This window comes from Corvus cornix, chromosome 12 (assembly GCF_000738735.6).
Source record: "Corvus cornix cornix isolate S_Up_H32 chromosome 12, ASM73873v5, whole genome shotgun sequence".
In the NCBI taxonomy this organism is placed as follows: domain Eukaryota; kingdom Metazoa; phylum Chordata; class Aves; order Passeriformes; family Corvidae; genus Corvus; species Corvus cornix.
The window spans coordinates 17,817,025-17,844,441 of record NC_046342.1 but is presented as its reverse complement, the minus strand read 5'-3'; the positions used below and the strand labels follow the sequence as shown (position 1 = coordinate 17,844,441).

The window sequence follows — 27,417 nt, the reverse complement described above, 5'->3', positions numbered from 1 at the left end:
TAAAAAAGCCATCAGTGAGCACATCACACTCAAGTGCATCAAAAAAAGGATGGGTTGTACATGGCTTGTACATGTACAAATCAGTTCCTGGTTTGTGTTGTTGCCAGCATGGTTTGGACAAGGCAAGTGCAGCACAAGCTGTTCCTCACAGATGTGTTCAGCTGCTGAACTGTGTATGGCTGCACCTCATGCACTCCCTTCCCTTAAATCCACTGTATCTCACAAATAAATCAGTGCTGGAGCTTGGTGGGAAGTGGGAACTGCAAAAGCAACTTACCAGTCAGTCCTTCTCCTGCTGGAGAATAAAATTTCCAGCACCTTACATACATGAAAAAATGTGAAGTATGAGTGTACCCTTCTGTTGGGGATTAAGTCCTGTTAAAAAGAGGAACATGAAAGGATCTGTCAGCTTTGTATTTATTTAAAAGTGCATTAACAAGGAAGCCAGTTCTTAAGGACCGTCAAGGGATTCAGTTTTATGTCTGTTCTTTTAACAGGTTAAACCTTGCCACCTGAAAGACTTAAACACACCGTTCCCCTGAGACACCCAGAACTCCTGAATTCAGGCAACTGAAGATGCTGCTGCTGCTGTGGAAGCAGCTGATCCTGGTGTCATTTGTTGGCTGCCTTGCAGGTAACAATAATCTCTGACTTCTTTTAGAACTGTGCATAAGTTCCCAGATTCACAATTTCAACTGCACTTGAGGAGGAGAACCCAGAGGCTTTGAAATGCGGAAGTTCTGTAGAGTTTAGAAACAAAGCATACAATAGATGTGTTAAATAATGCAAGATATTAGAAGAGAGTGAATTAAAAGAACCTTTGCTACGCAGGGATGTGCCTTCCAAGCAAGCAGAAAATACTTGAATGCATGAAGGATGCTCTTGGTAGCAGTGCACTGTAGATGTGCTGATTGAAGAGCTGCAATACGTGTTTGTCTTTAACTGGACACTTCAGATTCTTGCTGAGGCTGATTGCTGCAGCTTTTCTCAAAACTCTGCTTTAGAATGGGGTCTGTGCCTGAGGAGCAGCACTGTGTCATTGCTGAATTGGTGCAGAGGGTTGCTTTTCTTGCTGTGCCAGACAGCTCTCAGTGTTTGGAGCTGCTGTTGAGGTCTCCTCTCTGCTGCCACATCAGCTCTGCAGAGTCATTTTTCTTCACCTGATCGAGCTCAGTGCTCGCTCACAGGAGCACAAGTCCCTGCCTTTCCTTGGTGATGTGCTCAGCTTGTTCTGCAGCATCCCCAGTGATGCCAGGTGTGTGAGGGGAGGGGAGAGGCTCCTGTCCTGTCCTCAGGGCTTGGCTCTGGTGAATTCTGTGCCCCTTGGCATTGCCAGGCCTGCCAAGAGCAGGGTGATGCCCAAATCCGCCCTGTGCATCCTCCTCAGAATGGTCAGTGCAGCTCTGGGGAGGAGGGCAGTGCCTGTACTTCAGCTGAAGCATGAAAACCAAATGGTTTATCCCCAGGGTCTGCTGTGGATAGAAGAGTTTGCTTTCCAAGAACTCCACTGCAGGGGGGGGATGGAGGGAAATGCTGCGGCTGCCCTGGGCAATTCCCTGGCTGTGATTCCCTCCTGATCCTGTGCTGTGCCAGCCTCTCCTTCCATCTCCTTCCTCCCATGACCAGTGCTTGTGTCCTGGCTGTCCTCAGGAGGGTTGGAATCCTGCACGCAGCTCCAAGGCTTTAGCTTTTAATGGAGACTCAGAAGGCTGGGATTTGCTTTTGGCTTAGTCAAGAACTTTAAAGAAAGGGAAGTGACATTGTTAAACCAATCTGTGTCCATCCTGCCAGCCCTTCTTTGCACCTGTTTCAGGTCACTCCCTGCAGCTGGGTGCTTGCCAAGTGTCCGTTTAGTGGCCACGGGGAGTTGGTAGATTGGAGGACCAGCAAGAAGTGAAGTGAAAAGCTCTCTTTCCTATTTCCAAAAGCTGGTGTGGTGGGGCAGGACTGCTCAGGAGCCTTGAAGCACCCACCATGGAGGTACAGCCCTGATTTAGTGTGGTTGAATTGCTGTCACTGGGGATGCTGTGTGGAGTCCCAGTCAGCACTTGCAGAGAGAGAGTTGGAACCAGATGCAATTTTCTGAACAGCAGGGGCTGAGCTTTTCCAGCTGCCTGACCCTCAACGCTCTGCAGAAGGGCTCAATCCTGACATAAAAATCTAATATTTGGAGCCTGGGCATGTGTTCAATGCTAACATCACCTGTTTGCTTCAATTGCATGAATATCTTTAGTGGACCTTTGGAACAGCAGGCTGCTAAAATCCACTGGGGAATCCTGGAGCTGAATTGATTTCAAAACAGATTTTAGTAAGAGCACGCTGTAAATGTAAAAACAAGTTGTCAAACCGTTTGGAGAATGTTATTTTAACCTCTTATTAAGATAGATCGGCAGGTATTCTGCTTCCCCATAGAAAACCATTTTTCTTGTGCTTTGCCTATAAGCAAAAAGACAGTTCTTGTAAGACCTGTCTGCAGTTCAGTGTTATGAAATAACATCATAGCTGCAGAAAAGGAGATGATGCTGATCTTGGCTTATAAACCCTGACATTCTCTGTCTTTGCAGATAATGTATTTCAAACCAGGCCCCTTATTGCAGTGTCCTATATTGAATTGCTTTTCCTTTATCTGATGTGAATCTTCGTAGTTCATCAAAGAGGGGAATGTGAGGGGATCTAATGAACAAAACCAGTGGCCCTTGGGTTTTTGTTTGCTGAGGTATGATTACATATGTATGACTAATGATCCCATGGTCTTTTTGTCCATTTACCTTGGAGAGCAAAAAGGTGATTACTGAGCATTAAATATACATATGTGGGGTTTCAAAATGTCTGCCTTGTTAGGAGAGGAACTTCAAAACACACACTTTAGCATTATTATGTTTAAATTACTCTGAAGAGCAACTTCAAAGATAAAAATGAGTAAAATATGCAAAACAACATCAGCAGTGAAGGTGCCAAACTAAGCTGTGGTGAAGTGATGGATTAATTCCAGGTGTAACTTCTGGCAGCTTCTGATTCTTGTAGGGCCTTCACCCCTCCTGAGTGCCCTGATGGCACTTGGTCCTTTGGGGAAGGGGGGTAGCAATTCCTGTCTGGGATGTGTGAGGATGAATCCAGTGAACATCTGAGAAAACCGAGGTGAAGCCCCATCAGATGAGTGTGTAAAAACCTCCCTGCTGTTTGTGAGGCAGCTGCATTTTCTGACCACTCTTGGAAATTTTTGGCTTCGTTCTCCTGCTCCACTGGAGAGGAGGAGAAGGCTCCTGGGGAGCCCCAGCTGGCACAAAGTGCAGTGCCTGGGCTGCTCCAGCCCTGCCGAGCACAGGCACCGCTTTCTTCACTTGCTCATAATGCTCTGCTGTTTGCTGCTGCTAAAACCAACCACTCTCTCCTCCCCAGAAAGGTGTGGTTTCAAAGGTTCTCATGAGAATTAATAGGAAAAACAACTTTTGGAGGATGGTTGAAGGGGAAGGAAAGCTGTGAATAAAGAGAGAGTTCAAAGAATTGAAACAAGGAGGACTCTGTGTGTGAATGTATAAAATTTTTCTCCTTCAGGAGATGAAAAGGCACATTTCAAACATCATGTCCAGGTCCTAAAATTCTGACTCCTTGCCACCACAAACAGTGTATCCTAGCACTGTCTTTGCTGCACTTTATTTAAATATGGAAAACAAAAATAACTATTAAATTTTTTTCCTCCAGCCATTGCAAGCCTTGGCCAAAAAAAAAAAACCACCAAAAAACAACAAAGCCACAAACAAAAAACACAGCCAAAGCACCACTGTGATATACAGAAACTAGTTGGACATTGAAGCCTGGTTCCTGTTCTATCACTTTATGCTAAAATTTGCCAATCGGGAGGTTTTTCTTCTAATTCCTTATTCAGTAGTCCGCTTGAGTTTAAAACTAGATCATATTATATGTATTTCTTTATGTCAATTCAGGTGGTTTTATTGCTTTCATTTTCATTTTTTCATTTCATTTTCTCAGTCTAATACAGAAATAAACTGTTAAGCCCTCAGGCACAGTAATGTCATGTATCAGATTCACAATTCTCCTCTTTTTTTAGTATCAAGTTTAGGAGACTTATGAAATTGGAAAGCATGATTCTTTCTTTATTTTCCAAAGAGCATGAAAACAAACCTTCTGTTTTCTTACTGCTCTGCTGTTGTGATTAAATCATGCCACAAGGAAAGCAGAAATATCCTCTTCGGATTTAGTCTTTGGTGAGTGTCTGTGTGGTTAAAAGTCCATTTGTAGGAAAAAAATAAATAGCATCATTTACTACTCTTGTTCAAATTCAGTTTTCATTAAGAGTTACAGCCTTCAGACTGAGCCAGCCTGGCTCTTGATGCATAATGCTTTTGCATATTAATAGTAATCTCCTTTTTGTGCATTATACATGTCCAGCCATCATGTTCAAGTGCAGCTATGCCAATAGTGACTGTCAGAATTGTTTAGCTGGGACAGCTTGTGCAACACTACCAGGATTCCTGGCATAGGCAGAAAATTTGGGTTGAGTTAGTTACAAAATTAGAAACTGGTCTTAAGAGTTTCTGCTTTTTTTCTGAAGTGTTTGGTACCCAGTTACCTTGGGGAGTAAAAAGGTGATTATTGAGCATTATATATATATATATATATGGAGTTTCAAAATGTCTGCCTTATGAGGAGAGGAATTTCAAAACACACACTTCAGCATTATTATGTTTAAATTACTCTGAAGAGCAACTTCAAAGATAAAAATGAGGAAAGTATGCAAAACAACAGGAGCGGTGCAAGGGTAGAACTCCTCTGTGAGCTGTGGTGAAGTGATGGATTAATTCCAGATGTAACTTCTGGCAGCTTCTGATTGTTGTAGGGCCTTTACCCCTCCTGAGTGCCCTGATGGCACTTGGTCCTTTGGGGAACTGGAGTAGCAATTCCTGTCTGGAGCTTCAGGACCTGGTAAGAGGGAGCAAAATGGGTGCTGTAAATATGGAAGGACACCGTATTCGATTTCCCTTTGCACTGAACCCCGATGCAATCCCGAGCCAACTCCACTGGGATGGACACAGCTCACAGGACACAGCCCGGTGTCCAGGCTCAGGAAGGGAGGAATTTGTCCTGCTGTGGGTGTGTTTGGGCTGAGAGCTGACAGATGGTGGGAGCTTAGTGCAGACCCAGCTTCACCTCTTGCTGTGTCCCCGGGTAAATCTTGCCTTCCTCTGCAGCTCTTTCAGTCCTCCTGCAGCAGCCTTGGGCACTCATGAGTGAGAAGGTGACCACAGTTTTAATCTATTCACTTGGAATTAGGTGGGGGGGGGAACAGTCTCCTTAATGAGGATCTGTTCTCTGGTTAGCTAAATATAAACATGGGGCAGTCCAAAGCCCATGAAAAGACCTTCATTGACATCCCAGCCTTTCTCCAAGTTCATGGATTTCCAGGAGTCTGGATGTCCATGGTGTGCATGCTCTTATCAGGTACAATGTTTAATTCCATAGGTGCAGAAAATGCTGTGATACTCGTATTCGTTTTGGAGAGAGACCTTTGATAGCTTTTGAAGAGTCTCCTTGCTTTCTGCTTTATCTTTCAAGCTCCTCTTGAAAAGCAGCTCCCTTGTGCTGCAGATACTGTCTAACCTTAAAGCTGAATCCTCACCTTCAGACAATTAATGCTTCATTTCAACAAGACAAATGCTGCCTTTGTCTTCATTAATTAAGCTTATTGCAGGTTTGATGGCATTTGAATGGAGAAATTTTGGCTAGTGGCAATTCTGATTTTTACATAAATTACTAAGAAGGAATTTCCAAGCAGTTTATCTGCAATAAAATTTTGTTACTGCAAATGTTACTGAGCATGAAGGCTGTACATTTGTACTTACTTACATTTGTTCTTCTGCCTACTGCAGTTTAAAGTGCAATACAATAGAGCAAGTAATTCCAATATATTTCCTATAAAAGGTTGTAGGACTTGGATACATTGGATAGTAATCCCTACTGGAATACTTACTCCAATCCACAAGCTGAATATTTATTTAATAGGAATTGGGATATCTTCCAGTGCCTTAGGGCTTCTGTTTGCTGAATTTCTTGGTTGATAGATCATTGCTTGGTATTTTGTTTATGGGTACTTATTGGCTGTGTTACTTTGGCCTTTTGTCCCAGACACCTTGGAAAAAGTGACTTCTGAAGATACCCAGGTTTCCCTGATTTCCCTTAGCATGAAGCCTGCCTGCCTCATGACAAGGACAGGGCAGGAGCCTCTCCTCAGGTGTTTTTTGGGCTTTAGTGTGGGCCAACACTGTCAAAGTTTCAGAAGAAGTGAGGTCCTGGAAGTTGTTGCAAGACCATTGGCTTCCATCCCTTCCAGCCCTTTACTTGGGAATCTCAGGACACTGGGGAGTTAAAAAAATCAGATTAAAGAGGCTGTGACTGACAGCTGAAAAACAGAGAAGGTACACTGGGTTGAAATCTAAAGCTGGAATAATTTGGCAGATGTTCAGGAAAACAGCAGAACCGAGAATAATTCAGTTTGTATTTAAAAAAAAAAAGCTCTTCAGTAGAAACTGTTCTGATTTTTGTTGTTGTTTTTAATGATGATGTTCAAAATGAATGCTTTAGGTTTTTAATTTTTGGTGATTTTAAATATGCGGCTGCCAGTGCCTTGGATAAAAGCTGTGTTTGTGCTGTAATTAACCTCTCAGTTTTTTGTGTAACAGCAAATGTGTTAATAGTAGCCTTTAGCTTTTCCAATACAGGATGTACGTATTGGCAGTGAGATTTCAGGGATCAGTGTTTGTCAGGGATTAGAACACAATTTACACCCTGTTTTTTCAGTAACAAAATAACACAGCATTGTAAAGTATAAAGCTTAACCTCAACCATATTTACTATACGTGTTTGAAAACCTAAGCGAATAAAAGCTCATTTATATTCTTGTCTGATTAGCACAATCAGAACTTATTGATGCTAAAACGAGCCAAATTTCCATAACTATAAACAGAATATTAAAATACAGTTGACTAGCAGAGCATGATGTTTTTCTCCTCCTTGGATGGAACATGGAGTTATGACTTTCTTGGTGACTTTTTAGGAGTCTCTTAAAAAAGTCAGAGGCATTTCAAAGCCAGGCCTTTGGGCAGGGAAGCAGAACTTTTCCTAGGCAAGTGTTTGCTGCCTTGGTGTAGAAGGCAGAAGATGGCACATAAATGTGTTTGTGCTTGGCTGTCCTTTATTTCTGCATAGTTGGGGGTCAGATGTTGAGGAACTGAGTGGAGAAACATTTGAGCCTAGAGACCACTTTATTTGAAGCAGCCACTACGAGTATTTGTAGTATTTTACTCAGCGTAGGGGACCAGAAGGCCTTAGTGAAGAAGGGGGGTGTGGAGTGACCTTGTACAGTGATACAAATCAAGGAATTCCATACTGAAGCCAACCGGGTGTTTCCCTGTGGTGTAAAATGAGAATGGTTTGGGTTGGAAGAGACCTTAAAGATCGTTTAGTCCCACCTCTTGTCACAGGCAGGGACACAGAAACATGGAACAGCACAATTCCAGGCGTTCTGAGGAGACCCGGCTTTGATTGTGGTGGCTGTGAGCTTGTGCACATGACACAGGTTTCCATCTAAATTGCCTGGGAAAAGCCTCATGGCACTTTGGAAATTTTTGTGTGATCCCCAGGGTCTGGGTGAAAAGAGCCCCAAAACTGAGACTTGCCACATTGTCCTAAATACACAACAGGGTTTGTTCCTATCTCTCAGAAGTGTCGTTTTGGTAAAAAGTAACGTGTGAGGAATTAGTATCGCTTTTGTTCAGCAGAGACAGCAGAGTATGTCAGGATCCTGTTTGAAATTGGCAGAAGATTTTGCGACTCCAGAGCTGCCACTCCACCCTCACAGACTGTGCCTCCAGTGAGCTGCAAAGTCACACCTTGCACCTGCTTTGCAAAATAATTTGGTGCAACTCGAGGTGCTCTGCATGCAGCAAGAAGCAAAGGGAAACACAGCGTTCCCTTGCCTTTGGCAGTTGTTGTGTAATGAGAACTTGAAAATGGTTTAAACCTGAATTAAAAATAGCTTTATTTGCATAGTCAAGGGTAATTAGTGTGCATTTTATCCTGATTCCTTGTGCAGCTGTTTATGACTCTGAAAGCAATAAAGAAAATCCTCAGATAGTTTGATGTTTGATTCGGTTAAGGCTTCTGCTGTACCTCAGAGGTGGCACATAAAGATCTCACTGTTGGTAAACACCTGAATGGCAGATTTTGATACTGGAGATAATGGGCATAGCTTGGAAGAAATAAGGTGCAAATAAGAATTCCTCTTCCAAACTGTGCTGCATGTTCAAGAAAAGTTTTTAGCTCGTTCATTCCAGATCATATCCAGTCTTTATATTGCCAGAGATCATCCTCTGGTAGACACTTTGTGAATTGGGAATTTTAAGGTTTCATGCTATTTCTCATTTTTAAGTTTTCTGTGTAGGGAGGTTATATGGCTCTGTATTCAGTGAGTCAGGGCAGCTCAGGGGGTGTGGAGTGGAAGGAAAGACATTCTCCCTAACGTTTTTCAAAATGAGAAGAAACATTTATCCTGTATCAACAACTTGAAAATAGGACAGGTTCATTCCTTTCCATGATGTTTTGTGCTGGCTGGGAAGCGATTCCAGCAGGCAGCGATAAGAGACAGTGTTTTCTGAGATAAACTACTGACAGTAATGGTGCCTGGACTTTCTGGGGAGAGGGGGTGTGTGACAGTTCCTTCTGCCTGCAGAATTTGTAAGAATTGCCTTTGATTGCAGCTGTAGAAAAACCCTAAACCTGAATTTGCTTACTAGCCTATGTAAAACTTTACTGTAGGCCATAGACTGTAGTTAAAAGTAAGACAATTACAGGGCTGAATCTATTTTTTTATACATAATTCATATAGAAAATCTAAAGGTTCATTTCCAGTTTCAGATCTCCATCTACATTGCTGCAGAGGGGACAAATTTCAGCTTTTACAAGAGTTTGCCAAGTGAGTGACAGTAGTGAGCAACATATTGGAAAATATTACTTCTAATTCATTTTTTAAAGTTTTTTGAATCTTAATATGAAGTATTGTATTCTGTAAAGAGATTCTGACGAGAAAATGAAATTACATAAAAGCAGAGAGGAAATGAGGGAGAAAAAGCAGTTGTTTCAGATCATAACCTCATTGGTTGGGATGACAGTTTCAATTCCATCTGAGCTCTTTCCAGTTCCCATCCTTTTTATGTTGGATTAAGTAACAGTTTTTGTCTTCTTATTCCCATAGCAACCTTATCTCTCTTTATTTTCTTGATGTAGATCTGCTTGTCTCTTACTGTCTTTCAAAGCTTGTGCATGAATAGCTTGTGAAGGAGAGGAGTGTGGCAAGGAGAGAGCAGAGACTTTCTGGCATAGAATATAAGGGAAAGAATATTTTGAAGCAAGAAATAGAGAGCTAAAAAAATACTTTTTTTTCCTCCCAAAGCTATTTATGACGTAGTTTTTCTGTGTAGTTTCTTCACGAGGTCTGAAACTTAAGTGCTGTTTTAGGATGTTGCGTGAGCTTAACTCCTCCAAAAAGTTTAGGCCAACCTACATGCTCATCCAGAAATACAGATGTAATGATCTGTAGCATTATGATTTCTATAACTTGGGAAAAATGCTGCTTTGAGCTGAGGTGAGTCGTGCCTTGCCATGATTTTGCTCTTCACGGAGCTTGGAATCTCTTAGGAGAAGGCTGAGTTTTGGGCAGGAGCTGTGCTGGCTCCCAGCTTTGTGTCCAGCCCTTCTCCCTGTTGGTCCATGGTGCAGAACTGGGAGAATCCTGGTCCTTGAGCCGTCAGTATCCCAGGGATCACAACACAAAACCTGTTCATACAAGAGGCTGCACACCCTCAGTGAGGGGCAGCTGCTGGTTGGCTCAAGGCATTCAATGAGATTGAAAAAAGCAGCTGTTGCTTTATCTCTCTGCGTCTTTTTTCATATGAAATACTTCAGTTGATTTGACTTGATTAATGTAAGACGTTTCTGAAGTACAAGGGACACAATGGATGCCAGTGTGATTTTATATCTTTATATTTTTAGGTGTTATGCCTAAATTCTGAAATATTTTTAACCAGAGCCTTATGAAGTGCTGGCTTCATTTCTGTAAAAAGTATTTATAAATAACTAAAAATTTTGGCATTTCCTGCACAGCTCCCCTCACCTGGTAAAGCTCTAAACGAAAAATACTTTAATTCTTTCTTGTGTGTGCTTGGTTTCTATGTTTAAGAAAAGTAATGATGTTCCTTAGGATTTTTGCGTTGCAGGACTATTCTTAAAACTCTGGAATATGGATTATTTGGGAAAACCGAGCTTATATTCACTGAAAAATCAAAGCAAGTCCTTGCTAAGGAAAGTATTTCAGGCCTTGATTTGTTTGTCAGAATTACCCTAATGGGGTCTTGTTAGCACATTTAACATGCGACTGATAATATTAAGATAATACTTAAAAATGTTTACATTACATTAATACCCCATTAAGGGCCTGATCTAAAGCCCATTGAAGTTAATAGGAATGTTCAGTAGGAATTGAATGCTTTGATCTTTCAGCTGTAGTTTTGCAACTCAATAAAAGAAAAAATCAAACATGAAAATTGTTCCAGTCAACAGAAACATATCTGTGCTGTGTCCTACCCCACCCTTCATGGCTCATAAAGCCACTGGGTGTGGAGCCTCCTCAATAAATAAAGAAATAAAGATTTAGAAATAAAGATTTAGAATGCCAATTTGGAATGTGTCTTACAGCACCAAGTTGTGCTGTAGAAAAAAAGGGCATTGCTAAAAGGCGTTTGATGAGGACTTGAGATAAAGGAAAGCTTGGCTGGGTGGCTGAGAGAATTTGACTTCATCATGTAGTAGATGTAGGTTTGTTTTGCTTTTTTTTTTTTTTTTTTTTAGATGTAGAGTGCCCTGGCATGGTTTTAGGCAATATTATCTTATTGAAGGTGCTGTTCTTCGAATAATGCAGAGCAGATGTCCTTTCTTTTGAGGTCACCTGAAAGACATGTAGTGGTGGATTTAGGGATGTGGTTCAGTGGGACTCAGCAGTGCTGGGGAATGGCTGGACTCTATGGTCTTGGAGGTCTTTTCCAACCTAAGTGCTCCTGTCATTCTGAAACAAGCACAGGTGTCTTGTGATGTACAGTGTTACTCTGATATTGTGGATTTATAAATACACAGTAAACTTTGACTGAATTAACCCATGGCTGCAGCCCAATAAATATGGAGAGATTGCAAATAACAATTTAAATGTCTTCCCTAGGTATCACCTTACTTTAAATACACTTTTTCAGAGCTCCAGTTTGCTGCCAACCTGCATATTTTGCTTTCTGATGTTTATTGCAGAGCAAAGTAGGCGTCTTAAAACTGAAGCAATGGAACTTAGAGAGCTGCTCCTATTACACTGCATTGCTTGTGTCTATTCTTGTATTGATTATGTATTTATGTCTTGTTCCTCATACAGAGTGGCACTGAGTAGTTACAGAGAGCACAGGCTGGGAGTTGTGGGGAGTCTCATTTAATAACCAAGGAAATTCTCTGTACTTACGAGAAGAGATGCAGTACCTGATTTTATTTTCCTGTTATTGCCTCTCTCAGCCCTGCGCAGCAAGACGTCTTCTCTCTTTTTTTATGAAACTGTATTTTTTCAGCCCATGACTTTTTATTAAATCGTAGTTAACGATACACTTTTGAGGATTACATCACCCTGCAAGGAGCAATTTGGCTTAGGTTGGGGATCAGTCTGCACATGGAGCGTCTGTCATGTAACAGTTCTGCTCAGATACCAACAAAAAGATTTGAGGTCCCCCTGTGTTTTGGGGGGTTTTCTCCTTACATACATGTCTTAATCTATTAAACTCTCCTCAGCAACACTGGGATTGTATTTGTTTCTATAAATGCAGTAGCAGAACTCAGGTACTTCTCCGGAGTTGCTTTTTTTTTCCACTCCTGCAGCCTCTGTTGTTGAATGGTCTGATGCTGAATTTATTAATCTATGCTGTTGCTTGCTCAGGTGTAATCTCTTGTTCAGCCACATTTATTCATCCACTGAAGGATGTGCACATTGGTCCATCATGGCATATTAAAGGTTTGCCTCCTCCTGCCACAGCTGTCATCTCTTTGACCCCTCAGTAAACTAACAGTCTTCCACATAATTTTGCTTTCATTCAAGTGTAATGCCGTTACTGCGGAGGCAGACAGAATGCAATTCTCTAAAGATCTTGTCTCATTCCCTTCTCTTCCAGGGAGGTTAATGTGCTCAGATGATCCCTGTGTTTTCTTTTTGCTCTCTTGCTTGCAAGAAGAGCAAAAAAAAAAAAAAATAGAGTGCTCCTGGATAATCTGTTTGGACTGGCTTTTGGGGATGGACTGGGAAGATGAACTCACCGGTTGGGTAGAAGCTCTCCTTACCACTTGTGTTTCAAATGCCTTCAGTTGTTTTCTTAGCACTTTTTATTTCTACAGCTTTTTTACAAAAATGTTATACAGATGGTTTTCTGAAATGGAAATAACCGAATCAAAACCTCTTTACCCAAAACGAGCTAAGCCAGGTTTAAATACTAATGATGTGTGGCAATCAACTTAAGTGTGAACCAGTGTTCTGTCCACAGCCATTTGTCATTCACAAGTGGTACCATTTCAGAAAACCCCCAGCCACCCCCTCAGCTTGCTGGGAATGTCTGCAGTGCCAGTGCTTTGTGGACTGTGGTTACAGTGATTCCTGGTTTTGGGAATGAGGGCTGAGAGAGGATGGTCAGAAATGAGCCTGGGGACATCGATTCCAGCCCCAGCAGGAATCATGTCCCTGAGTGCAGGTTCCCTTGATGAACTCACTGTCATTGTCACATCTAATGACTTGGAATTGCATTGATTGCCTCCACTGTACGTATTGCTATTTTACCCACTAATTAAGTTAAAAAATCAAATGAGCCAGTGATTTATTGGGTGTTGAGGCTGGTTCTGCACTGCCACAGCTTCTCATATGCTGGCTGAACTCTTGTGTGTGATTTGACAGAGGCTTCCCTGGGTATCAAATGAGTGTGTGATATGATGCTTTTGATTTTTAATAATCTGATATTAACAGTAGTATTTTGCGTTTCCTTATGTTGTTAACACTCCTTTGCATTCAGCTGGTTTTGAGCCTCTGATTTCTTACTGCATCTCTCTTCCTGATTTTATTTCAGATTCTTTTCAGAAGATTTTTTTATGCTGCTTTGGCTAGCAAAATGTAGCATTCTTCTCCTTAGTATTTTGTAATTTCAGCTCTTAATAACACATGCTGCTTTTACTTACTCTTTCATCTTTTTGTGTAACTCTTTTTTGCTTCCATTTAAAAGTAACTTTGACATCTCTTTAAGCCAATTGCATCTTATCCATCCCTTATTTTTCTCCTATCTTTCCTGATGGGGATTCAGTGGAATTACTATCTTATTTCTTCAAGAAACCTTTTTTCCTCATAATAAATCTTTCTTTAGTGGAAAAAAAAAAATAACAAAAACCCAAAACCAAAAAACACAGCAACTTGTCTTGTGATTGCAGGTCGGAGCTTTGTTTCTAAACTTGTGGGACCTAAACGTCCTTCCAGACTCTAGTATTTACTGACTCCCTGGCAAGGGTAGAATTGGTTTCTCACATCCCAGTGTCTGGAGAGGCTGGGAAAGGGCTCCCAGCTGAAAGCCAGGCACGTGGGCACAGCGTGGTCCTTGTGTGCCACACACCCTGAGTGCCATTGATCTGTCGCTGTTGACGGTGACCAAGTGGATCCAAGATAGTGAGTTCTTAGCACAAATCATTGCTTTGTGTAATGAATTTAATTTATTCCAAGTCATGCTTGCAAAGGTCTTCTGCTCTTTCTCCAGACACTATCAGATCCCAATTCAGTCTGAGCCAGGCTAAATGCAATTTTGTCAACTCTTTACCCCTTTGTTTAATTGTGTAACGATTATTGTGCCTGCCTTCATAAAGCAAAACATGGGATTTGTTATCTGCATGGGGATTATACTGATTGGGTTTTAAATGTCTCTCTATTACATCTGGGTCAGAGCAGTGATTAATATTGAAAGAGAGGTTTTGTAACCAGGCTGAAGCTCTAGCACACGTCCTGAAAAGGCTGTTGTGGTTTTAGAGAGGCTGTGAGGGGCAGAAGTGGATGTGTGAGAGCACAAATGGAACTTGGGCTTGACTGCCGCAGGTGGAATTTGTCACCCTGGCTGGGCTGATCAGCCAGGGCTTGTCACTGGCAGGAGAAGCGCTTTGGTAGGATGAAAGGTAGTGCTTACAGTACTTAGATTGGAGAAAATAAGCTGTGCCAGAGGTTATTCATGTCTGTCTCTGATGAGAGATCAGAAGGAGCTGTGAGATCGTCTGTGTTGGTCTCACGGGTATCACAACAGTTTTACTGGGTGACCCTTGTGTTAGCCCTTCCCTGCTTTGCAACTGGCCTCGGTTCATTCTGGTTCTCATTCTGACTTGAGTTTGTCTGGCTGCAGCCTTTGGGTCTGCCCTGCCTCAGAAATGCCACCAGGATCAAGTGCTGTGACGATGTGATGGGCAGACAAGAGGGAGCATCCTGCAAAGAGCCACTCACGGCGTCTCCTGGAGCTGCTCCCGAATCCCTTCACCCCGCACCAAGGAGCCTTTGCAGGCTGCTGGGAGCTGCTGATGGGAAGTACAAGTGTGAGAAGTTGTTTAGAACAACTAAAGATCAGTGGAACAGCGGCCACAGATCCAGCTCTGTGTGTTGGAGCAACTACAGGTGGCCACTGCTCCTCTGGTTTCTCCAAACATCCCTCCAGGAGCACGGAGACGGCACTCAGCCAGAGTTCAGTGCCTGCTGCAGCTCACCCTGGCTGCAGAATAACTTCACACCTTCCACTGAGCACTCAGGCTCTTGAAAACCAATTAAACACACTCAGCAGCACTGAAGAGGTTTCCAGGTAAGTCAAGACAGTGGCTGCTGTAGTAGCAGGAAGCTCTGGTATGAACCATCAGCCATCGGTGCTGAAATCTCACTGAGGGGGCTTTTGGTTTGTTCCTCTGCCAATACTTGTTGTCTCAGGCAACCTTAATAAGGCATTTTCTACCTCAAAATAATTGAGTTTGCAGCCTCAGTGCGTTCTTTTAATTTTATTAGGGACGAGGGAGTAATACATATATTTGCACAGTACTGGATTAGGTTATGCAGTGGTTTTCTGCTTTTCATTCATTAATTAACAGCTCGTGCTTCTGCACAGGTTGGAGATGTGACTTTATTGGGGAACTTCATCATTTGGCTTTCATCTTCAGCACTGAAGAAATGATTCTGCCTCATGGACTCTTCCATGGCCTGTCTCCTAGAGATAAAGTTGTCATTTTCATTTTCGCATTTTTATGTGAACCTGGTAAATCGCTATTGTTTTAAACATCTCCGCTGTCCACATCACAGTAACGCAGGGTTTCTTTCATTTTTTCTGGCTTATCTGCCACAGAAAATACCCATTTTGCATGTCAGCTGCAAATGACATCAGGGTAAGAAATGCCTTTCACTGCATTCTTGTTCCCTGAAGTCTGTCAGGAAGGAACTTCAGACTATCTACTTTAGCCACTTCTTGCTGCTGTGAAGGAAGTGAGGAAAATCTCCTCTGGTTTGCTTTGATGTGCTCCTGAACATCCATTAAGCCACAACTTCAGTGTTGCTGTACGGTGCTGGGATAGAAATAGATCATTTTTCTTATCTCTGCTGTCCTTCTGAGCCTGTTAATGTAGTCTAATACCAGCGAGTAACCCGAGAGATTTCTAGTCATAAATGTTTGTAGCAGTTTTCCAGAACCTGTTTTTTGCTGTGGTGACATCCTGGTGCTCACTCAGATGCTGCTGGGGTTGGAGTGGAGCGCAGGGAAGAGCACATTATATCCCTGATTCAGAAATGGTAGGTTTGAACTTCACAGGAGCAATTAATGTCAGTCCCAAATGCTGTATTCAGGATACTGAGTCTGAGGTACTTTTTCTGTCAAAAATTCACCCACCTCTTCCTTCAAATTGTGATGTGAATAGTTAATACAGTGAAATAGCTGTTCTTGCTCTGCATGAGCCAGGCAAGCGTGCTCTGAAAGTGTATTACTTTTATTTCTGCCTCTGTCTTTTTCATCCTCACTTCAATAATGGAATTAAAAGTTTTAATTTCTTCTAAATTCCTCTGTAAATACTATTTTTGTTACAGTATTAATCTATCCTTGCACCTTACCCTCTCTACAGCTTGCTTCAAGTGGGTTGTTGAATTTAGTTATGTAGAAATAGTCACCTTCTCCAGGTTCCCTTGTATCTCTTTTATTAAAGAGTTGAGGCATAACATACGTGAGGCTGAGAAGCAGTAAACAGGAGAATTATTAAAATAAACACAAAAAATAAAAGTCCATCAGTGTTTAACATGTCCACTTAAAAATACTGGGCAGCAGCTGGAGCTGAAGGTAAAACCCAGCTGATTTTGGAATGGAGAATGGCACAGGTGATTCTGGCAAGGTAAGCAATGGGTTAAGCTTGGATATCTTATTCTTGGCACGTTATTCCACTGTTGTAGCTCATGGATGGGGGGATGCCTTGTTTCGCTGCACATACAATACTTCATATTATTTTGCTCAGCCCAGGTAAGGCCATACATTTTGATGAGAACACAACTATTTTGAAGGCCTGTGAACACTGGATTTTTCTGCTGACTCACAAGTTGGTGGTTTGTAGGTGTGGAGAGCAGCTGGGCTCAGACATCTGTGGGCAGGACATTTCTCCATCTGCTGTATCTGTTATTTGTCACTGTCACATCTGTTCTGGCCCACGTGCTCCCAGTCAAAGCAGGGATCTGTGCCAGGTGCTCCATACCTGCTGAGATGAGGGAATGACAGATCCTGGTTACCCAAATCCCAGGAATCCTTTCTGGTGATGAACTATTTTGTAATACTTGGGGCAGAATCTGTCCATTTCTCTGTGGAAGGTGGCATCTCTGGAAACATCCAGGACTTGAAGTCAGTGGCAGGGAAAAAAGAATCCCATTGTCACCAGCATGTTCCCAGTGCTTTAAAACCGAGCTGTTGTAGGATGGTTTTCATTGATTTATTTATTCAGGAAAGGCTTTTTGGGAACACTGCTGCATATTTAATAAATAAACAAACCTTCAGATAATTAGAGGTAGATCTGGCAGGGCTTTAGCCATCTGTTTAACTATTAAAATGTGAATAGCCTGGTGTTCCTCAGCACTAAACCTGCTTTGTGCTTACGAGGGCTGGTGCTTAGTAGACTGTCGGGATGTTCTTGGGGTTTGTTTTGGGAAAGTGTTGGGGGGGGGGGAAAATCTGTGTTGCAGCTGAGAAGTCGGCTGTAGGATAATTTCCTTGAGCAAACATCCTTCCCTCCTGAGATACTTCTCAAATTGCCTGAACTGCTTTGTTCAGGGCTGTGTTTGCCTGGAGTTGAGTGGTAATTCCCAGGAAATACAAATTTATGAAAGGCATATTTTTGGAAATGCCTATTGGAGAACATTTTTCTTTCAAAACATGCTTTTCCTTAGTAGTGCTGTTAGGGTTTGGTTTGGTTTTTTTCCCAGTTCTTTCAGTGCATTTTTGCCAGTGAAGAGCGTGTTTAAAAAAAAAAATACTCCCTGCTTATGGGCTGTTGACTCAACTTTTATGCTATTAATATTCTTTTGCCACTTTTTTTTTTTTTTCCCCCTCTGTGGTCTCTGGTCTCTTCCCTCCGTTGCACACACGGCCCACAGATCACCTCATCCCTCTCTGTCCATCTTTCCCCCATTATTGCAAATTCTTCTACCTCTTCCCATGCTGGCATCTCCTGTTCACCACACCCTGACACATCTGTGCCAATTTATTTATAGCTTTTCTTAGTTGTGTTTATGTAACACAGACTTTTGAATTAGTCTCCTTTAATTGGTATAGGAGCATTTTATTCTTTCCTGTTTCATTTTTTGCTGCACCTCAAGTTGATTCTCAGGGAGGGGAAGAGTTTCAAAGGTTTGTGATGTTTTTATTGGTACTCTTGGCTGCTCGTTCACTGCACCTGGCTCCAGCAGCCTGTTCATCCCAGCAGGACTCACCTGTGAGATATTCAGCATTTCATGGGATGGAAACAACCTGCGGGGTCTGCTCACTGCCCTGCTCGTTCTGCACTGAGGTTTGCTGCATTTTGTTGGCAGCATTTCTGTGGATGCACCAACGCTCAGGTGGGCTCTGCTGGTGGGGCTGGTGTGAGCAGAGGTGGGGGCAATATGTCAAACTCAAAAGTTGTCTGAGTGGCATTTTGGGTGTAAAATGAGCCTTGAGGGTGGGAGGTTGTTTTGCTTGCCCTCTCCTGGAGCTTTGAGGGCACAAGGAGGATCTTTGGGTGGAGAAGTGATGCTACAGCTCCTGGGGTGCAGAGGGACAGTGATGGGGCCAGAGCTGCTCCTGTTCCTGCAGCGAGGGTTTAAAAACACCCTGCAGAGTGTGTTGTGTCACCCCCTGTGCTGGGACCTTCCTGCAGGGAAATGCTGCCCCAGAAAAGGCAAGTTCAGCCCTGCAGCACAGCAGAAAGGGATTTTGTAGAGGTTGTTGTGGAGTTCTCTGACTTCCCTGTAGCACCAGCCTGTGAAACCAAGTGAAACCCTGGAGATGGTTCTCCAGCAGCCTCTGAATCTCTCCTCCAGTGACAAATCACCCCCACTCTTTGCCTGATTTGAGTAATGTTCACTCCTGCACTGTGAATATTTTTATCCTCTCTCTCTGCCCAGCGGAAATTGATTACAGAGATAATTTTTGGTCTCATGCCTCATTCCTACCTCAGTGTGATTTTTCTCAGGCTCCATCCAGGCCCTGGGATGGGAGCAGAAGGTTTTTCACTTGCTCATGTGCAGCCCTGGTGTGGTGTTATCAAGGTGGTATGTTGGGGTTAACAGGCCATGTATCCCAAATATCCTGGTGAGAATTAATTATGCAAAGCGTACCTTCAGTTTTGAGTGTCTGTCTAAAGAAATACAAGAGTCATGATGCCAGCAATGCCGTGGTAGAGCAAATTTTGGGGTATAGGGTGGTGGGGAAGAAGGTTTGCTCATGCAGACAGGTGAGTTAGGGGCTGGTGGTGAAGTTTGTTGGGTTGCATTGTTGTTGATGTTTCTTTTTTTCTTTTTAAAGAAACAAATCAGTCTGTTTTCTGCAGAAGTTCTCATTACCAGCATAGCTATTACAGCGTGCTGAGGCTGTTATTTGCCCTTAAGAGCTGAGAGAGTGGAATTTCCATTCTTTTTAATAATGTGACTTTTACCAGGGCGAGTGGGCTGTGAATTAGTGCTTCATTATGGGCTGACATCAGAGTCCCCACTTCAGAATTACCTACTCAAGAAAACAGCTTAGATTTGGTTGCCTGACTCATTTAGGCACTTGAACATCCTACCAATACAGAATTATACCTAAAGTATATTTAACAAGTTCTGCTCCTTTGAATAACAATGAGTCTGATGAAGCAATACAATAAATATTTTCGTGGCTATTAAGGGACAGTTATGTTTGTAGAGCTTGCATCCTTGTTCTGTGGTTTTCAAAACACGGTAGAATTGCTAATAAACATGTGTTGACAATAAGGAGCAATTGATATAAGTGGAATAAGATGCTTGGGTGATGCTAGACTTGGAAACCTGAATTTAAAAAAAAAAAAAATCAGTTGGAAAACTGAATCCTGCTCCTCTCACAGTGAATGTGTTCTGTGTGTTACCTAAAAACAATAAACAGGATTTGGTGTAATTTTCTAGCAGTGTCTGCAAATCCTATGAAGTTCCTTTGTACAAAATTTGTGTCTGGGAGTGAAAGATCACACAGGTTTGACAAAATACGACATAACTCAGCATTGCCACAAGCCAGCAGTTGTGTGTGTGGAGCAGCTTTGTCATCAGAAATTCTCTGAATTTTTCACGGCATGATGTTCTGTGTCTTTTCAAAGCATGGCTGTAGTAGTTGATGTGATCTTGCCCCATCCCTTCTTAAACAGACGAGATCGCAGCAACCAGAAACATCTGGAAGGTGCTGGCAGTGAATGTGCTCAGCACGCTCTGCAGATGAGTTCATTTCTGTTCTTTTATAAAAACGTCACTGTTTTCAATCTGTTTTACCTTACAGAGGTGCTTCAGGTCATGTTTTCCCCTCATGAATCCACAAATCCATGTCTTTTAATTGTCCTGGGTATCACAGGAGTGTTTAAATGTTGCTGTTCCTGATGCACAGAGCAGCTGTTCCAGGTTTCATACTCACATCACTGTCACTGCACATCTTGGAATCTTTCTCACAACTTCAAGTCTCAGTGCTTGAGACTGAAAACTTGGCTTATTAAACAGGAGAGAAGCCAGTGGAATATGCAGTTTTCACATCGTTGTTTCTATGGGCAGGAACTCGTCGTGTTAATTCTCACTTTGGGCAGAATTAAAGACCTTTCAACAAAGCTGAATTGTGGGGTTTTTTCTCCATTTTATTGCCATGGCGCGTGTATTTCAGTTGTATCAACTTTATGTACTTGGTACTAAAGCAATGAGGCAAATACATGTATTAGCAGGGGAAAGGAGAAGAAAGTGCTGTTTCAGGAATCAGAAAGCCTTAGTTGCTAATTTTAAATGTTCTTCTATATGGCAAACTATAAAAAGGCAATAAAAGCATTTAATTTGCAAATTACAGTTCTAGATTGGTTTTTATGTTGGATTTTTTTTCCCCTTGTAGTTAGGATTTTTGTAACACTTTTACCAAAATATTTGCAGTGGCAGGATTAGAGCCTTTGCCTGGTAGGGTTAAGTAATTAAGGTGTTCATTTTGTCCATGAATCCTTGCATTTCAGATGAAAGGAGATTAGAAGTGAGGGGTAATAAATACAAGGAAGAGGTGAAAAGATTAAGGCAAGAGAAACTAATGAAAGCACTTCAGTTTGGTGACCAGTTTGAGAGAGTTTTAAAAAGCTGACGATGAATAAGCCAGTGTTTAGTCCAGCAGATAAAATGCAGAAATACTTTGTGTTTCTGCCCTTTTCTTTCACTGAACAATGGGATATTGTCATCCCATGGGTGCTGAAAAATGAGTCCTGGTCTGACTCACCGCTCCTCAAAACCATCTTCTGTCCTGATCTCTGGTCTTTGTTTCCAGTTATGTTTTATCTATTGAGACATTTCAGCAGGATAAGAGCCTCTGATTTCAGGGATACAGTTCAATCTGTACAAATAAACAAGCTTTGCCATTATTAGTCCACCTTTTAAGGTATTTTATTTACCCTGTCAGTTTTCAGGGAACTTAATGTCCCTTCCCAATGAGTTCATGTAATAACTAGTTTTGTTAGAAGATACAGCTCTGCTCCCTGGTGTTATTGTGCTTGGAATTGTGGCTTTATTAAAAAAACCTGACAAAGAAGCCCAAGGATAAACAATCGCTCTTGATACACTTCCAAACATGCCTGGCTTTGACCTTCAGTCCTCTGAATATGCTGCAGAAACACCTGAAAATCAGAGCAGCATTTTGTTTATAAGCAGCCAGTGCTCTCCAAGGTCAGAGATTGGGACTTATTTGTGTAATGCTAATAAAGAATCCTGCTCCTGTTTTGCATGTTGATTTCTCATTGTGTTCAAAGCCGTGCCAGACACTGTGTAAAGAGAATATAGAAGTTTACAGAGAAATTGAGTGATGGTACGTTGCATCTGTGTGATGAGTCTGGTCCTTGAGCTGCTCTAGAAGGGGGTGGGGAGCTTCCTGCTCATTTGTGAAAAATGATTCTTTTATTGTAGCATGGCTCATATTCTCCATTTTCAGATGGGTTTGCGTTGCTTCCTGTTTCCCCAAAAGCTGCTTTTCTGTGACGACAGTCTTCACTTGCAATCAGGGATTAATAATTTCAATTTTTACAACATTGCAGAGCTGTGGTGTGTCCTCACCAGGTACCTCTGGGATGATGAGGATGTGCCTTCCCAATCCTTCAGCGTGTCCCACATCCCTTCCCAAGGTGCTCGCGGCCCAATCCCATCCTGCCCAAACAATTTCTTGGACAATACAAAGACAAGGAAGGTTCTGAAGGTCTTCAGTTGCAGTAAATGAACACATGGGCTTAAAAACCAATTTCAATTATGGAAATTGTATTACTTAAAATTTAAGGTTGTGATGGTTGTGATGTAAGAGGGCAAAATGTGGTCTAAATTAATTCTATATGTAAAATACTAATTCTTTTGGTGATTCATCCTGAAACAGAGCAGTGTGTGTTCTCTGAGGTGCTGTCAGCTGCTGGTTTTTCCTTCCATGGCTCTGGGGAATGGTGTTGGGGCAGCTGGTGAATGTATAATGTTATGGTGGAAAGAGTAAGATGCTTTAAAGGCCTGAAATAATAATTTAAGGCTGTGTTGTTTTGACCTTGGAGTGAAATCAGTTTGGCTGTGGTTGTGTGTGACTTCTACATCATGTCCGGCAAAAGGATCTGAATTTATTCTGAGGACACCTGCGCGGAAATTCACTTGGAAAGCTGAAAACAGCCCTTCTAAGAAACATTCCTGTGAACTTCGTGTGCACTAACCAAGGATTGTACAACACGCTCTTACTGCAGCATTTTTTTAAAGGAAGCATTGAAATTCTAATGGCTCTTACTCTGTGTTCTCACTGTAACAACTGTTGCTTTGCAGTAACAAAAAATGCTATATTTTGAGGAAATAGCTACTGTTGGTCAACTCACTACTTCTATGATGCTTGGTTATAAAAGACAGCCTTATTTAAAGACTGCCTTAGTTTAGTGTCCTATACAAGGTTATAAACAAATATGAGGTGTTTTTTTAAATTGCCTTCTGTTCTGTTATGGGAAAATACGTGGTTTATTTATGGAAAAGCCTTTGTTAGTGTAGGAATTCGATCTTGGTTTGTATGGCATGTTATTTTTAGCTTAGTTTAAGGGTGTAATGAGGCTCTTTTCTTGGGTCTTGACTCACCAGCTAGAGGGAAAGCCAGTATAAACTTATGATAAAATATTTGCATTTATGGATACTCTGAAGCATTTTTTTCCCCCCAAGAAGTGTCTGGACAATGCTGTGTGTGATTTTTGGGGTATCCTGTGCAAGGCCAGAGATGGACTCCATAATCTTTGTGGATCCCTTCCAACTCAGGGTATCCTGTGATTCCTTACACAGCTTAAAATAATCCCAAAGTCAAGAGCAGAGCACTGGGTCAGCGCACTGAGGTGCAAAGCCGTGGCTTAGGGATGTTCCAGGGGATTCTCCTGCAGGAGTATGGTCCAGGAGGTTCCTTTCCCGTTGAAAAGATCCATGTCTGTTTTCTGAATAGTTGTTATTAATGTTATTTTACAGTTGGGTAGGGGAGCTCAGGAGGATCTTGATGCTGTTTTCATCATAACCTTAATTTCCAGCGAAACAGTGGCTTCAGGACCTATTTTTAAGTCCCGCTCATTGGCTCCTTTTTGGGTATCAAAATCAGGGTAGCAGAAGCCAGGCATAAGAACAAAATTAGCCACGGGATCTGTTCAGTTATCTCGCTGCAGATTAGTTCCCTTCAGCCCTGATTCTGTCATCCTCCCTCGTGCTGAGCAGCCTTTTCTACTGCAGCCGCTGCACTGAACTTGCTGGGTTTGGTTGCATGCTAAGAGAAGGGCATTTGAGAATGTGAGTGTCCTGTTGATGTTCCCTGTTTGCTGATACCCAGCTCACCTCTGTTTCCCTCGCAGATGGGGAGAACTCCAGGATGAAGATGAGGAGCGCGGTGTCGGTGCGGGAGGGCCAGGGGGTCGTGCTGCTCTGTGGGACACCCCCCCGGGCAGGAGGTAAGGGACCCTCGGGGCTGATGGGGCTGGGCAAGGTCCCTGGAAATGCCAAAGAGCGGAGCAAGAGTGAAATCTGGGTTCTGAAGTAACTGAAAGGAGAAAGGAGCCAAAAACAGAGGAGGGGGAGGGAAGTATTTAAGAGGATTTACTTTTATCTTAAATTGCCTTTCTAGTTCCTAGGAATTTCTGTGCGCTTAATGTGTCTGATTTTTATGGTATTTCCTGTAATTAATGGAGTATCTTCTGGAGTTAGATTCTGCCCAATTTCACAACTGCTGAGCCTCAATGAATCCAGTTTTTCCTGTGAGCAGACAATTGCAGAGAGGAGATTGTTGTCTTTAGCAGTGCTGGTGTCTGCCCGTGTTCTTGCAGTCAAGACATTCTGTGATGTGATGGAATGATGCTGTGTAATTTAAACCACTGCTGTACTGAGGGGATGAGAAAAGTGGATAGATGGATTCTTGGTGGACCAAAAGTTGCAAGTACATTTCATCCCACATTCTGCATCTTCAGCCTTTGACTAATTGCTATTGAGCCTCAAGTCATATTTGAAATGAACTGGTTTTATTGTTTGTAATTGATATGGAGTGCCATTATTGAAGGGCTGTGATGTTAAACATTAGATTTGATTGCAAAGACAAGGTAGTAGAAGCTAGACATTATATTCAATAATATAGGTATTGTGGCCTCATAAATTTGGCAGAGTCCAAGCAGACACAGCCATAAAGTGGCAATTTTACAACTGTCTGAGCTTGCAGAATTTTTTTCCCTCTAAACTGATACATACTCTTAAATCATCTTTATAGCCTTACAACAGCTTTGTCTTTCAGCATCTGAGAAAATGGGTCATTCTCCCAGCTATCTGTAAGAATTAGAATGATTAAATTTTGCTTCTAGATGCAGCCCAAAGTCTGCATCTCCCCCAGCTGTTCTTACAGCTGTGTCCTGTGTGTGGGTTTACACCCAGAGGTGATGGCCAAGCTGAGACAGCTCTGCCTGACTCAGGCAAGGTTTGAGGTGTGGAACAGGAGGTGATGCCAAACATGCTCATGTTGCTGAGAACAGTGGTTGGAAGAGGTGAGAATTCCTTTTGCAGGCAGCAGATGGGAGGTGATTGACACCCCCACACTAATTGTGGTTCATGCAAAAACCAGAGCTGAGCGCTCCCAGAATTACCAAATGGGATTGAGAACTGGTACCAGAATTACTTCAGATCCTTGGCTTTGTCTGAGAGTTGGAGGATTAACTGTTAAAGTTTTCAGGACACATGGAACAAGGTGGAAAAAAATCCCTCTCCTCCTTTCTTCCCTGAAATAAAGCTGTAGCAGGGTGACATCAAACATGCCGGTCCCCTGGGTCTGACAGGGCAGGATGCAGGGCAGGAAGTCTGGGATAAAACATCCAGCCAGAAAGCAGAAGTAGTTTGTTAGGAAGAGCAGGGATGGTTTAGGAACAGCTGACCTGGCCTGAGGGATGTTCAGCCCTTTCCAGATCAGTGATCTGACTTTTTTTTTTTAACTTTGATTCTGTATTTATCGCGCTGAGCTAACAATTCCACACACTGCTAATTCTAAAAGCCTTCTCCACCAGCTTGTTTCCTCTCCCCCTCTAGCCCCCAAAATACTCTGCTTTTGTTTTCTGGCATGTTGTGCAGTTTCTAAGATCTGGCTAACTTAATTGCACTTATTTCTTGCATTCTCTGTAAGGAGTTTGCAAGAAGAGACTTGATTAAATAGTGATTATTCCTCCCTGTACAGCATTCCAGTTACAATAGACACCAGTGTTCATCCCCAAAGTTCTTAGTGTGGAAAAAGAAAATTGCTTCCCTTCTACAATTTATCATATTTTCTTCCTTGCATATCTTAGGCACAGATATTTACATAAGTCATATGAATGTCCCTTTTCAACAGGGAGCAAATTATTTGTGCAGTTAGCAGTGGTTTTGTCCTTTCGGAGTGTGCAGTTCCAGCTCCATGGGGGTGTGCACATCCAGCATTTAAACCAACAATAGAACTCCATTTACGAATCACAAACCACTCCAATACTTTATTTAGAGCTAGCACATTTCCCCTTTGACATTCCCTTTCCAAGCAGCCCTGGTTGGGATTTACTGAATGAAGATTTGGTAAATGACCGGCTTTGAGCGTGAAGACATTCCCTCCCCCAAATATTTTTCTGATCCAGCCTGGTTTTAATGTCAGATATTCCAAGTTGTATCATAATTGAGCAGTGATGTTTGGATAATTAAGATGGTCATCTGTCATCGTTCTGCATGGCCATGCTTCTGGATCTTTTAATTCTGTGGCAGGGAACTTGTTAACCTTCTCTGGGCACCCTGTGCCAGGGCCTCCCCACCCTCATGGTAAAGAATTTCATCCTAATATCCCATCTAGTCTGTTAAAATCCCCCTTTTTTGCCACAAAAAAACCAGTAAATCATCTGACCCACATACTCAAAAGGTAAAATAACATCAAAAATGGATTTATGTGGGTCTGCTACTTCTCCAGTTGTTACAACCTTTAAATTGCACTGAAATCTCTACAGATATTTTGACTTTTTACTGTGTTACTGTTGCATCTTTAAGGGTTTTAAAGGGCTGTCAATCCAACAAACAGTTCAATACCCAAAACTTAATGTTGGACACAGTTGATGTGCAGCTGGTTAAAAAACATTCATGTGATGCTAATTTTTGCCCATTCTGCCAAGAATGGAAAAGGCTAGACATATGGAGATCTAAAAATGATTTTTCTCTGCTATTGATTTTGTTCCAGAATTGGTATCTAACAAGTGACAAAGCCCTCAGTAAAGCAAATCTGCAAGTTCCTGTAGGGTTTTACCTCCTGTTACTACTGTACTGTACTGTGATTATTGTGTAGCTTGTCTTCAGCTGTTATTTCTGTTTCTATATATTGGGATTTATATTTGTTTAGTACAGCCAGTTTTCCTCATCTGGCATTGATTTTGGATTTATGAGGTATTTCTGCTCTTCGAGAGAGGAGGAGGCAATGAGGCATAGTCCTTTTGTGTTATCTGGGGTGGTTTAAAGCTGCTTTATATACAGAGAAAAGGATGGCTTGTAATGGTACAAGTGAAGATTTGCTTGATGGTTATTTGAACATTTCAACAAATTTTGGTTTGCCTGGAAAAACTCAACATTAGTTTTACATTGCTGTACTTCCTGCTGCGTTATTCCCATGGGGAATGTGACCATAACCCAGGAGAACTTAAATAAATAACAGGAATTTTGTGGAGCTGACGAGCTGTCGGTTGGAAATTGCAAGGAAATTCTGCTTGTCTTAAATTCCTAATTAGCCTTGTGTGCTCCGTGTTCCTGTTTCATGCAGTATGGCAGGGATGTTCCCACATGGATAATGCAGCAAGAACATGTCCTCCCTCTTCATATCATTCCCTGATAAATGTGGGCTTAATCCATAAGTGAGACTGGATTTGAAGGACAGGGATCAATTCAGCTCGCAGCATATTGTGTCAGAGTTGTGACATGCTGATAGGAAATAATATTAGATCATGGAAAAATAGATCCCAATTTTTTGCTCAGTGTTTGCTGTGACAAATCCTTCACTGAATAATGTCATGTCTGTT

General features: G+C 42.1%; 1 protein-coding gene across 3 annotated transcripts in view; it reads left to right on the top strand.

Annotated features, from left to right (window-relative positions):
- Nucleotides 1-27,417, top strand: part of LOC104683378 (contactin-3) — a 96,564-nt gene that overhangs the window by 24,186 nt on the left and 44,961 nt on the right. For 2 of the 3 annotated variants that reach the window (XM_039558980.1, XM_039558981.1), the window contains 2 exons: nucleotides 498-634; nucleotides 23,722-23,817. In XM_039558980.1, the coding sequence (XP_039414914.1) occupies nucleotides 577-634; nucleotides 23,722-23,817 (154 nt within the window). In that variant the 5' untranslated portion in view covers nucleotides 498-576. The remainder of the gene's footprint in view (nucleotides 1-497; nucleotides 635-23,721; nucleotides 23,818-27,417) is intronic. The other variant, XM_039558982.1, reaches the window with a different exon arrangement.